The sequence below is a fragment of the Mya arenaria genome, chromosome 12 (assembly GCF_026914265.1).
Source record: "Mya arenaria isolate MELC-2E11 chromosome 12, ASM2691426v1".
Classification (NCBI taxonomy): Eukaryota; Metazoa; Mollusca; class Bivalvia; order Myida; family Myidae; genus Mya; species Mya arenaria.
The window spans coordinates 41683325-41696827 of NC_069133.1; the positions used below are offsets into that span (position 1 = coordinate 41683325).

The 13503-nt window shown below is 35.5% G+C and overlaps 1 protein-coding gene across 1 annotated transcript in view; it reads right to left on the bottom strand.

Moving 5' to 3' along the window:
- Window positions 1-1131: 1131 nt before the first annotated feature.
- Window positions 1132-13503, bottom strand: part of LOC128212123 (VPS10 domain-containing receptor SorCS1-like) — a 33687-nt gene continuing 21315 nt past the window's right edge. Inside the window, exons 18-24 of the mRNA XM_052917406.1 lie at window positions 9477-9615; window positions 9010-9122; window positions 5635-5751; window positions 4271-4373; window positions 3690-3858; window positions 2731-2876; window positions 1132-1402 (exon numbers count right to left, since the gene is read on the bottom strand). Coding sequence (XP_052773366.1) covers window positions 1323-1402; window positions 2731-2876; window positions 3690-3858; window positions 4271-4373; window positions 5635-5751; window positions 9010-9122; window positions 9477-9615 — 867 coding nt within the window. The 3' untranslated portion in view covers window positions 1132-1322. The remainder of the gene's footprint in view (window positions 1403-2730; window positions 2877-3689; window positions 3859-4270; window positions 4374-5634; window positions 5752-9009; window positions 9123-9476; window positions 9616-13503) is intronic.

A 13503-nucleotide genomic window follows, 5' to 3' on the forward strand; every position in this document is an offset into this window, starting at 1 on the left:
TGAAAATTAATAAAAACACCCTGGAGCTAATGGGGTACCTGTAAAATGGTCAAAGGGAACATGTCGTTATGTTTTTTCGACACCTAAAAACCTCTTAATTTTCACATCAGCAGAGAGGAGGTTGTATATAATGGCAAAATAGTTACGACATTGTGTATCCTTTGCTGGTTAAGTCAAATACTGTTGTAAAATACTGCCCGTTATACAGTGCAGTTCTTAGCTTATAGCTTAACAGACGTTCCTGTCACCAAAGTCAACATCAAAACATTTTCACAGTCTGTAAAAAAAACCTATTCATTGCCCTTAGAGAACGATGAACAGCCTAGCTAGACGTTTGTACTTTCAAATGTAACCAAGAACAGTTTAACGATAGCTCACAAGTTCTAGTCGTTTATTTTGTTGACAAACGTCAGACTATTATAGAACATGTAATGGGGAAAGACGCCATGGATCATTGCGACAGCTTATCAATGTATTGTACCGAAGCTTTTAAACATGTCCGGTTAGCGCAGTGGTTAGCGCACTCACTTCTCACCAAGGCGACCCAGGTTCGATTCCCGGCCTGGGCACATGTGAGTTTGGTTAGTGGTCACCAAGCCGGATAAGTGGGTTTTCTCCGGGTACTCCGGTTTCCCCCACACCACAAGACCACACTCTCGCGCAACATCGTGCCAACGAGACTGACTTAGTATAAGCTATCACAGCTCACTTCACAATCGTTGTGAAATATATAATGTTTAAAGTAAAACTATATTAGCTTTTGATATACTAATTGGTCATCATTTGAAGTCATGGCGTCTTCAATCATAAACAAAAAACACGATAAGTCGAAATGGATGGCATTGCGTGTTGACATGTGTTGAAACTAACTGGTACAACAGGTGTTCATCTTGTTTCTATGAACAGTTTGTGTTGCACTTAATGTCAAGATTACGTTTTTTTTTTTTTTTCTTTTCAGTAAAGTTTCTTTTGATGAAAAATGTGCTGTTTATTAAAATTATAAGCCAGGCCGGAATTGGGACTTGAATGATTGGAGTTTCAAGAGCGTTAGTATAAGAATTGAACGGAGCCTTATGAGAGAATAAAAGTCAAGGTAGAATGGACAATTCATTTGTATGAGGGGCGGTAGAAAATCAGCAAATTTTGGTTTATGTGCAGTATAGTTTCAAAACAGCACATGATTTATTGAACAAAAATATACTAACACATGTTTGCATTGGTTAATCACGGTATCTTTCAACAAGCACTATAAAGCTGCCGCAATAAATAAATAAATAAACACAATCAACAACAATAAAAATCAACAAAAAAGCTAGCACATGTCAGCATCGTTGATTTCGTATAAAGTTTGTGTTTTGTGAGTGAACGGGCTCGTTGAGTATCACCAACGTTGGCTCTAAACCTGCAAATAAAAAATAGAAATTATCATTTGGTTGTTATTTACTTTTTAAAGGCAAATATTTCAAAAATATAACGAAAAAGTACGTATGCGACGGAAATTTGTAAAATATCACAAACGTATAAAAATCTTATTCGAAATGGGCAATGTTTTACCTATACAATTAGTTAAGTAAGGGAGAATTTGATCAAAAAGATATATTTTTAGATATATTTGTTACTTGTGCATACAATTAATGTAGCTGTTCAAATATAAAATTAGACTTAAACTTTTGAATGAAGCGTTTCTATCTTGTCAGGTTATTTTTCAATTTCCTTTTAACTTTAGCTTTTAGAGTGTGTTAGCAAATGTGCAAAAAATCCTTTTGTCACAAATTGATTTAAATATCGTTACAGATGCATTTGAGCTTTTTGCCTTTAATAGTGAATAATGCTTATCAACGTAATATTTCATATTGAAGATAATTTTATATTTGATTTAGCTTCATTCCAGCCCTTATTTCGAGCTATTGTAATACAAAACGCACCAGAATTACAGAACGTAATCGTTTTGTTATTATTGCAAATCTAGTAAACATTTTCCCAAACGTGTTTTAGAGCAATTTTAGCAGCAATTGAATACGCAGCTGGTTATACTGCCTTTAGCATTACAGTAGTAAAATCATGAGGTATTTGTTATATTTTCATTCTTATGTCACGAAAACGAAGTCAATTAAATACGGAATATTACGTGCTACAAATAATACAAGTTTATGTTTCATATTCTCGGGAAACAAACAGAAGTTAATGTGGTTTTTTTTAAATTATGGCAATAAAAGCTAGAATGAGTCATACGAGTAGATTAATGAGCGCGTTTCAGAAAATCATAACAATATTACAAACAACTATAAAGTCTCCTTAATTGAAAGTGAAATAATGGTTATAAGTAGAAAGCTTCGTTTATCCGAATTAATTCTTCTCTCATGGAAAGTTCGGTAGCATTTCGTTTTTGTTTTCAGCAGTTTTATTTAAATGGTAGTTTTAAATAAAGGGGCATTTTCGTGTTCGGCGAGATTATTATATTATCTTTATGAATATACAAAATAATGACAGGTAAAATTTGACCTCTTGATATATTCCTATCATCCAACTTTCTTATAGCAATCTTTAATTTTTAAATAAAACCATACCAATACTTATAGAACTATTGACCACGTTAAACAATGTTAAAATGAGTTTATAACTTCGAAACAAAAAAAGCTTTTTGAGTAACAGTGTACCATGTGTAATATATATGACCCCCCATTTGCAGACGGAAAGTACCCAAGTTCGAATCATAGAAAAATGGGATACCTTGTAAATCGTCATCGGGGACAATGTCGTTTTCTATTTCTTCGACACCCAAAATGTCGTCCTCCCCACATGAGCACGTCGAGTCGTGGTGTATCCGCGACCGGTGGCGAACGATTGGATAGTACTTCTTTTGAGAGTGCAATTTTCTGCAAAAGAGTGGTCCTTTATTTTAGCATTTTTATGAGGGCGTAATTTTCTGCAAATAAATGCTTCTTTACTTGAAGCATTTTTAGGAGAGTTCAAAGTTCTGCAAACAATTTATCCTTTACTTAAAGCATTTTATAAGAGCGCAAACTTATGCAAAAGAATTACCCTTTACTTAAAGCATTTTATTAGAGCGCAAAACTATGCAAAAGAATTACCCTTTACTTAAAGCATTTAATGAGAGCGCAAAGCTTTGAAAAAAAAATCATTTATTAAAAACATTTTTATGAAAGCGCACTTTATTAGAGTTACTTTATTTGAAGCAATTTTATGAGAGCACAATTTTTAGCAAATTAATGATCCTTAACATGAAATATTTCAATGATAGCAGCAATTTTCTGCAAATAAATGCTTTACTTGATGAAGTATCTTTAACTGTATTAATTCCAAAGCGAGGGCAGCTTTACCGTATGTTGCATGTGTGTTACAGAGAATGTAAATAAAGTACATGATATGAAATAAATAATCAGTATAATTCAAAACTAAAGTAATAAATAAATATGTTTAATTTTGTTATAACTGATTGCAACAAGGGGTTTGCTCCTGACTTAATTTATCTAAATAATGCAATGTATACATATCTCGCTACTGACAGACACGATAAATTGATAACGCCAAGCGAAATCTTCTCCATATAAGAAATATTTCAGTTTTAAACAATGCCCACGTATTCAATAGCCAATATTTACATATATTCTGACAAAATCGTAACTATAAATTAAGATTCAACTATCGAATCACCAACAGTCCCCTACCTTTTGTAATGTATTATCATGGCTGCAGCTGCAATAAGGGCGCCTAAACACACAGGAACGGATATATAGACGGCTAACAGACTATGTGTTACATGGGAGGACAATGATTTCTCGGGCGTCGTGGTCTCCTCTGGCGGTGGCGTGGCAACTGCCTCCGAACCCGTCCGTACTGTAAGGAACGATGTATATATGTTATACGATCAAAATTACTTTGAATGACGACAAGTTCGCTGATAATTCCACTGAAATGTATTGGGTAAAAGGATGTATTACAATTGAGCTGTTTGCTACATTAACTGTTGCTATCCACCACTTTTTCTGGTGTGAGTTTGGCTCTTAATCAACGCTCTGTTAACATAACCGATTAATTTATACCATAATACAGTATCATAGTCAATATTTTTAAACATATTTTAGAGTACAGCTCATATATAACAAAGGATGCAGTCCGTTTGCTTAAATCTTGAATAGTCTGATACGAGTTTATATACTGCCTTGAAAAGCGTTAATAATGAAGAACATATTTTTGCTTTGCATTGTTTTAACCCCCTTTCTCTCAGTGACAAACATGTTGTACTTACAATCCAAAATTCTTGCATCCATTATGGTGACGACGTCGTCTCGTGTAAACAGAGGAAAGGCGAGAAACTGTTGTCTGGCCTGGTCCAAAAGGCTGCTAACAACCTACAGCGAGAAACAACAGACCAATGGTGTGAAAATGCATTAGTTCTGTTGACGGTCTTCCTGCCTGAACAAAGACATAGTGTTGTTTCGTGTTCAGATTAGACTAATCAACAGTGCTTAATTCGGTGTTGAGGCTATATTAGGAGCGACAGGATGTTGAAACAAAGAGAAAGCAGCACTCAACAGATAAGGTTCAGCTGTATATGGAAATGAAAGGGATTGAGCAGAAGAAAAATGTAGCCAATTTATCTGCGTCATTGAATAAGGCAACGCTAAAACTTAGTTTCCGTTAGAAAAAAAGAACAATCTCACAATACGAATTTCCGGCATCCGAATATGACTTTGAAGTAAGAAAAAATATGAGTATTAACATTCAGAAATATGTATAAAGAAAATGAATATGATGTTTGATCTTATTGTCTTAAACTATTCAAATAAGTTGTAAAATTATAAGTGCCGTCTAAAAAAGAGATCGTTTGAAAAGTAAACAAACGTACGAAGTATCATCTTGATTCCATGCGTTTAACAAAAATATTTGTAAATAATTGTAAAATTTTGATGAAATGAAAATTTGAAGTTTTACAACTTATGTCTGAACTCAGACTTGAGACTATTCGTAATTTTGGTCCCAGAAGTATCCTTGTTTAAGCCCCAGTGAGTTCTGTTTCACTGACATTTGCAAGTCAGTGAACCAAACTTATCTGCCTGTGTTGTATGTGCAATGTGTGTCCAGTATATGTTAGGCCTTAGCCTTGTGCATTTACACGGTGTCTTTGGAATTATTTTGAGTCCTGGGCATTTTACTGCGTTGTCCATAGTATTATGAAAATAAGAGCCCCAGTTTGTTCAAGTCTGCTCATTAACATACCTTTCAGGTGCACCACTAACAATACCTTTTGAACCGATATAGGCGGTATTCTTTTATACCCAATACAATGAAGGAAACACTTCGAGTAATACTATTTTGTAACAAAGACCCTGTGTAAAGGCTAAGGCTAAAATGACACTGAACGATAGACACACAACGTACAAAGATGCAAACGTCCTATAACACAGACTACACATACATCAAAATATCTTTATCAGTAAATGTTGATTGGGGTCATCGCCTCTGAAAGGTCATCGAAACATGAATTAAATAATCAGTATGTCATCTTCAATTATCCAAAAGGTCAGAACACATAAAATAACACATACACATTGCGGGCGAAGAACGATCGCACTACTTAACAAGATTTGAGATAAAGAATGAATTTCTTACCTGGTGCGTTTCCTGCTCGTTGTTTCCGGATTTGGGCGGAAGAACTGTGATGTCCCCGACGGCCGGCTGGATTGGCGGCACCGACATGATGATCCGTGTCCGACGAATTCCGAGAATCTGCAACATACAAGCAAACCGGCTTAAAAAACCGTTTTTGGCTCTTGGCAAACCGGCTTTAATAACCACCTTTGCGGCGACATTGCTTTCAACATGATAAATCCAACATTTAATGATAATCGATATTTTAATATCTATGTGTCTGGTGTCTTGTATGTCTCTTGCCGATTGTCTGGCTGACTGTGGCTGTTGATTCTTGTTTCATGACACAAGGTCATAGCAAGTTTTTGGCCGGAGACCTTGGCCCTGTACTGCTATTACTGTCGTTGTTTTTTCAATGTGAATTAAGTATATATAAAAAATTATAAAACATACTATACATTATACAGATCTAAGTGCATGTTTATTGGTGCAAGTTTTGAAGAATCATTGCAAAAATTAACGTTAAATTATAATGGTCTCTCGTTCCTACCATTTACTTATATCGGCGAGTTTCTGGCGAGAAGGCGAAATGTTGACAGCACAAACAATCGCAGCTATAGTATATTTTCTATACCATAGAAACTTGGTCATAACAATATTGTTTTTCGAAATTGGCCTGATCCCGCAAAGGATAAAAGCGGTTTGGAGTTGAATGCAAGGTTAAAAACGTATTGACTAAATACCTAGACATTCAGAATATCTAAGTCAGTTAGATTTTTTTAATAAGGCCTAAAAAAATACATTTGGTTCGGGTTACCCGACCCTACCTACGGAATAGGCGCCAACCCTACCGTTTTTATAGTCAGTTTGAAAAAAACATGAAAAACTAAAAAAAATAAAAAAAATAAAAAAATTGTTTCGTTTTTTTTTAAATTGATTTTCAATATGTAGTTTAAACCTTAAATGCTTAAACAGAAGATAGCTTTAACACCATTCTCCAATGATGAAAATGATATTCTTATATAAAGCCTTATAAAAAAATAATATATATATATATAAAAAGCCTACCTACCCTACCTATTTTTGAAAAAGATGTAACCCTAACCAAACAATTATTTTTTTTAGGCCTAAGCTACTATGGCACTCTTCATTGAAAACATGTTATAACTCTTCTCTCTTTTTTAAATCTGAATTTCAAAATCTGTATGAAATGTGTTAACATTGTCAACTGCTATAAACGAACTTTACATATTTTCTTCTAATGTCATTGAAAAGTTTTGAATGATAACAGACAAATTAGGAATATCTTGTTTCTACGGTTTCTACGGCACAGATTAGCTTTATATAATGTCGTTCGTTATTGTTGTCACTGCAAACTGTAGGGAAACAATGGCTCGATTGTTCAGAACTTTGTTAAAGTTAACAACGGGATTAATGGCATCGTTGTTAACTTTTAAGGCTGAAATATTTAATGATGTGCTCATCTATTTAAATAAAGTAAAAGGGCGGATGAAAATGTTGTCTCAACTCTTGTTAGGACTACTGCAGATCATCAGTGTATCTGTGGAACTTACAGAGAAATATTTATTTGTAAGTTAACAACGATGACGTTAACAACGTTGTTAACTTTAACAATGTTCTGAACAATCGGCCCAATATCATTGAAATGGCGAAAACATGAGATTACCTCGACTTTTCCCATCGGCGTGTATAATTTTTACGCGATTTCGCGCGGTCAGATACTTTCGTATGTATTTTTGCGTTAAAGCTGCACTCTCGCAGATTTACCATTTTTACAACTGTTTTATTTTTTGTCTTGGAGAGAGCAAATTTCTGCGTATATATCTGCAAACCAATGATATAAGATTGCTGACAAAAATTGGATTTTCATATTTCCGTTCGAAAATGAATGTTTTATGGACTAGCGGTTTAAGAAAAATGCATAATACATCAATTTTTTAACTTAAATAATCAAGTTCTGCGATCTGATTTTTTGTCAGCAGTCTTATTTAACTGGTTTCCATAGATTTTCGCAAAAATTGGCTCTTTCCAAGACAAAAAAATAAAAATAAAAAGTTGTCAAAACGTTCAATCTGTGAGGTGCAGCTTTAAGCCCGTCTTCATATTTGATGGACGAAAACGTGAGATAGAAACTAAACTTCAATTGCTTTCCAATTCCGATTCCAAATACATTACTGAATTGTGAATACGCCAGGGACGTTTTTAGTTAACATGATTGGGAAAGCTTTATTTGTTTTCTGTGGTATTCAAATGGCATCCGCCACTTGATTACTTTGACATTTGGTGCTCACCGTGACTTGAAATCGAATTTCACTTAAACAATTACGCTACAATACAAATGGTTTGCGAGTTACAAAATGTATTAACTTCAGCCTTTTAAATTCGTAAAAGAGCCTTTAGTCCCAAAGGGCAATGTTCAGTAAAATATTTCGTTTCGCCATGTCTTTATCTCTTTTCTGCAAATGGCTTTAGCAGACAGTTTGATCGGTTTTGTCAGCTCATTTCATAATTTCAACTAGAGGCATATATCAGTTTCTACAAAAAGCCTTTTAGTTTTAGTATAATACAACACGCTATATGTTGAATTAGTCTGTCGGTTTTCCGACAGTCTGTTCCGCAGATCTTGTCTAGAATAACATATCGTATAAGCGGAACAATCATATTTATTTTCTTCGATGTACTTGGCATAACAGCTTAACAAGCGCCAGTCGAACGGCCGTTTTTCAACGCCCCTTTTCGGTTTTTACAAGCATCTTAAAACGGATTACGATAGCCTTCGATTGATAGTAAATAAACTGTACCGTTTAATGAAGGAATATAATACATATAAGTATGCGTGCAGCAAGTCACGTTACATGTAAATCTCCTCATTCGTTTAACATTAAATGTGTTTCTGTATGGGGGGAAGGAGGTTCGGTGTCATGTCAATTGACTAATCACTAACACAATTTAAATGCAACTTGGCGAGAAAGTTCGAGGCGTTAACAGTTGGATAAAAAAATATGGTATATGTAGTTTTTTAGTTCATCTGGTCGTTCGATTGACAACTGCCGACTGGTCAATATAGTGAATTCACCTATTAGGGCTTCTTGATCTCTCAAACTCCAAAAGTTATAAACAAAAGTACTAGTTGTGTACGGTAATTACCTGGGAAATATTGTAGCACAAATACGATTTAGGTACGATATTTACATGAGAAAGATTACGGCACAAGTACGAGCTAGGTACAGTATTTATCTGAGCAAGGTTATGTCACAAGTACGAGTTAGATATGGTATTTACCATAGCAATATTATGACACAAGCAGTACGAGTGAGGTACGGTTATTATCTGAGCAAACTTAAGGCACAAGTACGAGTAAGGTACGGTATTTACCTGAGCAAGATTATGACACAGAATTTCCGCCAGTGCTTGTCGTATATTTAAGCTTTCGCTGTTGTAGTAATTTATCTCTTCTGAGAAATGAATTCGCACTGTTATAGCATTGTCTGAAATGAAAGGAATACGTATTCATATTATTATATAATGTTTTAGAGTATACATAAAATATATATCAAGAGTCAAAATTGCATCCATCAATTTCAAAGCTTTCGAAAAATACCATAGATTCTAGCAATGTAATATGATAGTAAACACAGCCATAAATTAAACTGAAGTGACACAGTTATTTGCAACTGAGTTCACAACACTGATAAAATGTATTTGTGTCGGTTAAAATGGACGCCAAGTATTAACAAGAGGTCGACTATTGTAACATCCGGGTGCCAAAACAAATATGGTACACTGTTAGTACAGTAATGCCATGGCTATGTTAAAATGGCTAAAATGTGTATATTACGTACCGTAAACAGTCATGTCCTGTGTATAGAAGACGGAACTAACGGAGTTGTAAACGTTTAACGTAAATGTGTATTGTCCGGGTTCTTGGAATTGTTGCTGTATGACGTTTTGCCACGTGAGCTGACGTATCGATCCCGTCACCTGAAGAATAGACGTACATTAGAATTGACGTACATTTTTATTTGATCATGTAGTTAAATATAAGACAAAAATTCTGATTTGTATATTATTGTGTAATATCAAAGATGACAATAGTAAATTGTCGATGTTTTCCGTGATGTTATCATTCGAAACACTTTTGTATGACGTATACATCGAGTTGCAACGAGCAGGCATATACAGACATATGATAAAGTCCAATTAACTTAAGAACCACCACTAATCTCCCACGTTCGACAGCGACTTGTCGCTAGGTGAAAGTCGATGTTTGGGCAGTTGCCTGTCGTTTGTTTTTGCCGGAAACTGATTTATGAAAAATAGCCTTTTCATTGAACATTGTCATTCTGCGAGTAACCGGCTATCGTTCTGGCCCTATTGCTAATATATTTTTATTCCTGTTGCAACATTAAATCCGACTCTTGAGATCTCTTGGTGTAAATATGTAGAGAGGTACACTCTCTGTTATTTTGTAATACCGAGAGTTTCTTTGTAGCAACTTCAAATTATACTTCTATAAAACAGGTTGTTGGAAGTCTCGAAAGTTCCTGTGTGTCGTACGAACATCGGCATTTAATCGGTAACAAATTGCTTCATAGGCCCCGCTGAAACCAACATTACTTGTGGTTGATTTCATTTGCGACTAAATTGAGACCACTAAGACCGATCAAGATACAACTGCCCTTATTTGGAATAAGGGTATGTTCGCCTATCATTCAGCGATAGAGTTTGCAACTTGTCAGTGATTGAACGACAAAGTATCGTCGACTGTTCACCGTAGATACGGCGATAGGCTTTGATATATAATGATTTTTCATAATTTTAATACCATGTGATAAAATGTGTTGAGACTGAGTTTAAGATTTGACTTAAGTATTTTCGTGATATTGGGGCCTGGTTGAGACCGATCATTGACTTGTTGGCATATCTCCTGTCTAGTTGCGACTGAACGGGTACTGGTCGGTGACTAGGTATCGATTGATTAGTATTTAAAACATAATGCATATAAAACGGTGCTATTCCGAATCATATAATGTCTTTGCAAGTTGTTAACAGCAGACCTGTTACATTTGCAGCGAGTGCAAAGACTAAATGAAAATCCTATTGCTGCCATGGTGGCGAACAGACATTTATGTTGTTTTAAGGCTTTACACATACAAGTGATTGGAAATAATTGATATCATACAGCAGGCGCCGATGTGATCTCTGTAAATACTTGTGACACAATGCAGCTGTAATGAGTAGACAGGTCTGTAATAGATGGTGACGTATTGCAAACCAAACGGTGATTGATCGGCGCAATCTTGGAAACCACTTTGCAATCAATCGGCAATAAGTCGGCGATGAAGCGCCGGTCGGTCGCCACCTCATCAATAATCACAGTGAGGTGTCCTCAAGATTGCAGTTCAATAGTTTGAATTTGTTCAAAAGACTGGCGGATACCGATGACACTTTGCGATCGCTCTGAAACCTTGAAGCGACCTCCGCGAAACCGTTCACTTACCTCTGCAAATTCTTTGCCATTGTCATTATTTTGTTTTCGCGTGGTCGAATGGTGGTCGCAATGCTGTTGTGAACGTGGCTTTATTGCAGATGTATAACCAGTCAGTTATCGCAGACTTTATTTATATATTTATATACTTTGCACTTTTTTCTTTAAGTTGACGATGGTTCCGATGGGGATTACTAGACTTAGTTTGATTTTGCTCTCACTAATAAATTGAAAGTGTGAGGTTAAGCGCTCAAAATTAGTCTACCAGCAGATGACACCTGCTTTACTGACCGTTCCACAATCGTATCAAGATGGCCATTTCCGGCAAGCCGACGGCGATTAACTCAATAATCATTACGCAATGTAAACCCGTTCGATAGCATAAATCATGTTAACAATCGTTCAATACCTGAAAACAAAACTGGAAAATGAACTTTCAGGACCGGTAACATGTCACTACTTCTCCTCCCTAAAACATTAGATATGTCTCTTAAAGATTGAAACACAAACAACACATTTTCAATATGGACTTTTAAAGGAACCGTATTATTTCCGAGGTCTTATCTGTGTGATAATGGCCGAGGTTTTCTGATTGATCATTCCAATGCGGTAAACTAGGCTTTGTTAATGTTTCCTTTTAACAAGATCAAAGTAACTTCGCTCGTCCCTGTAGCAAACCACCTGGAGGGTCGGGCATTTTTGGCAAGACACTCACCAATAGGCAGAATTAATAGTTGCCGAATAAGATTTCGTTCGCTGTGGTCGTTTTTGCTCGCAGCTTTTCTGATCGGCGTAAGTCGACGTTTAGAAATAGCTCTAGTTTGACTAAGCCTTCAAATTCAGCCTTGAAACATTTGAATAGCTTCTACCCTACAAGTAGTATGAGTTCAAAAAAGAACTTGGCTATTCAATTCAATTGTGTTGTTTTTATCTTGATAGCTTTCCCATTATGGCAAATGGTTTCCATCATATGATACAATTAAAACCAATCAGCTATATCTTAGATCACGAGGCTACCAATAACGAACATTATTTAAAATTTAAACATCCCATAGGAGTAGCTGATAAAATGCTCGTGTTTTAATAATTGGCATTTTATTGCCGGTTGATAAATAATTCAGTTTCAAATTGGATATCATACATCATTATTTCCAATTTTACTAAATTGATTTCGTATTTTTAAGTTTCTAATTATCCACAAGAACCTTGACATTGTTCGTTGAGTGAAAAAAATATAATCTTAGTAGCATTATACAAAGAAGCAGGGAAACCGTTTACTAAGATACGAATCCCAGGAATCCAGGAGGCCGTATTACAGAAGCATCTTAAAGCTGAGCTCTCACAGATTGACCGTTTTGACATTGTTTTGTCTAGGAATGAACCAATCTTTGCGTTTATATCTGGAAACCAGTGATAGAAGACTGGTGACAAATATCAAATCGCAGTTTTTAATACATACGTTCAACAATTGAGGTTTTGTGGCTAAAAGCGGTATTAACGCCTAAAGAAACAAGAGGCCCAAAAGGGCCAATGCTCTACTGGCTCTATGTTTTGTGTTTGGGTTACCTGAAAACGTAGCACGTTCAACATCTGAGCCCAGAAAGTATTGTAAGCTGATTAGTTGCATGAACTATTTTAATATGTGCCAAGTAATAGTCATCTGACAAAAAAAATGCTTTCAAAACTGTACTCATAGTAAAAATTTCTGTAGTTTTAAAAGTTAAAAAAAGTTGGTCAAAAGGTCAAATTCAAGGGCATCCTAGGACAACATTGATCAATTTGAACAAACGTTCACAATCAATTGTGCTGAGATGGATGCACGAACACACAAAAAGATTTTCAAACCTTTCCAGATTTATGTTTACCAAACCTGTGAAACCTGGGTGTGGCCAGTAATGACACCAGGTGCATAACTTAAACATTCACAACCAATTTTGTTAAGATGAATGCGCAAACTACAGAACTTAAAGCTAAAAATGACCTTTGTGCTTTCAACAAGAACAAGGCAGAGTAATTCACAAAATCAACTGCAGAAGCAAAAAGCAAATTGTCTCTTAAAATCCTAGACTTACAAATTGTCTCCCTTAACTCTAGACTTGAATTTACATGTAAACTTGGCTAAAAATAGAATTCACTCATGCAGACCTGGCTAAAAATAAAAAGCATTTCTTTAAAACTTTCATGGCCCATAATCTAGGCATTCATGCTGTACAAGTTTCATCGAGATACAATCAAAACTGAAGACTGTATCGTGTTCACAACCAATTGTTTACACAATAGCATTTTTTATACTATCAAGGGCCATAATCTAGGCATGCATGGGCGGATCTGGCTGGTTTTCGAAAGGAAGCCAGCGCTAATGGATATCTAGATACTGTACA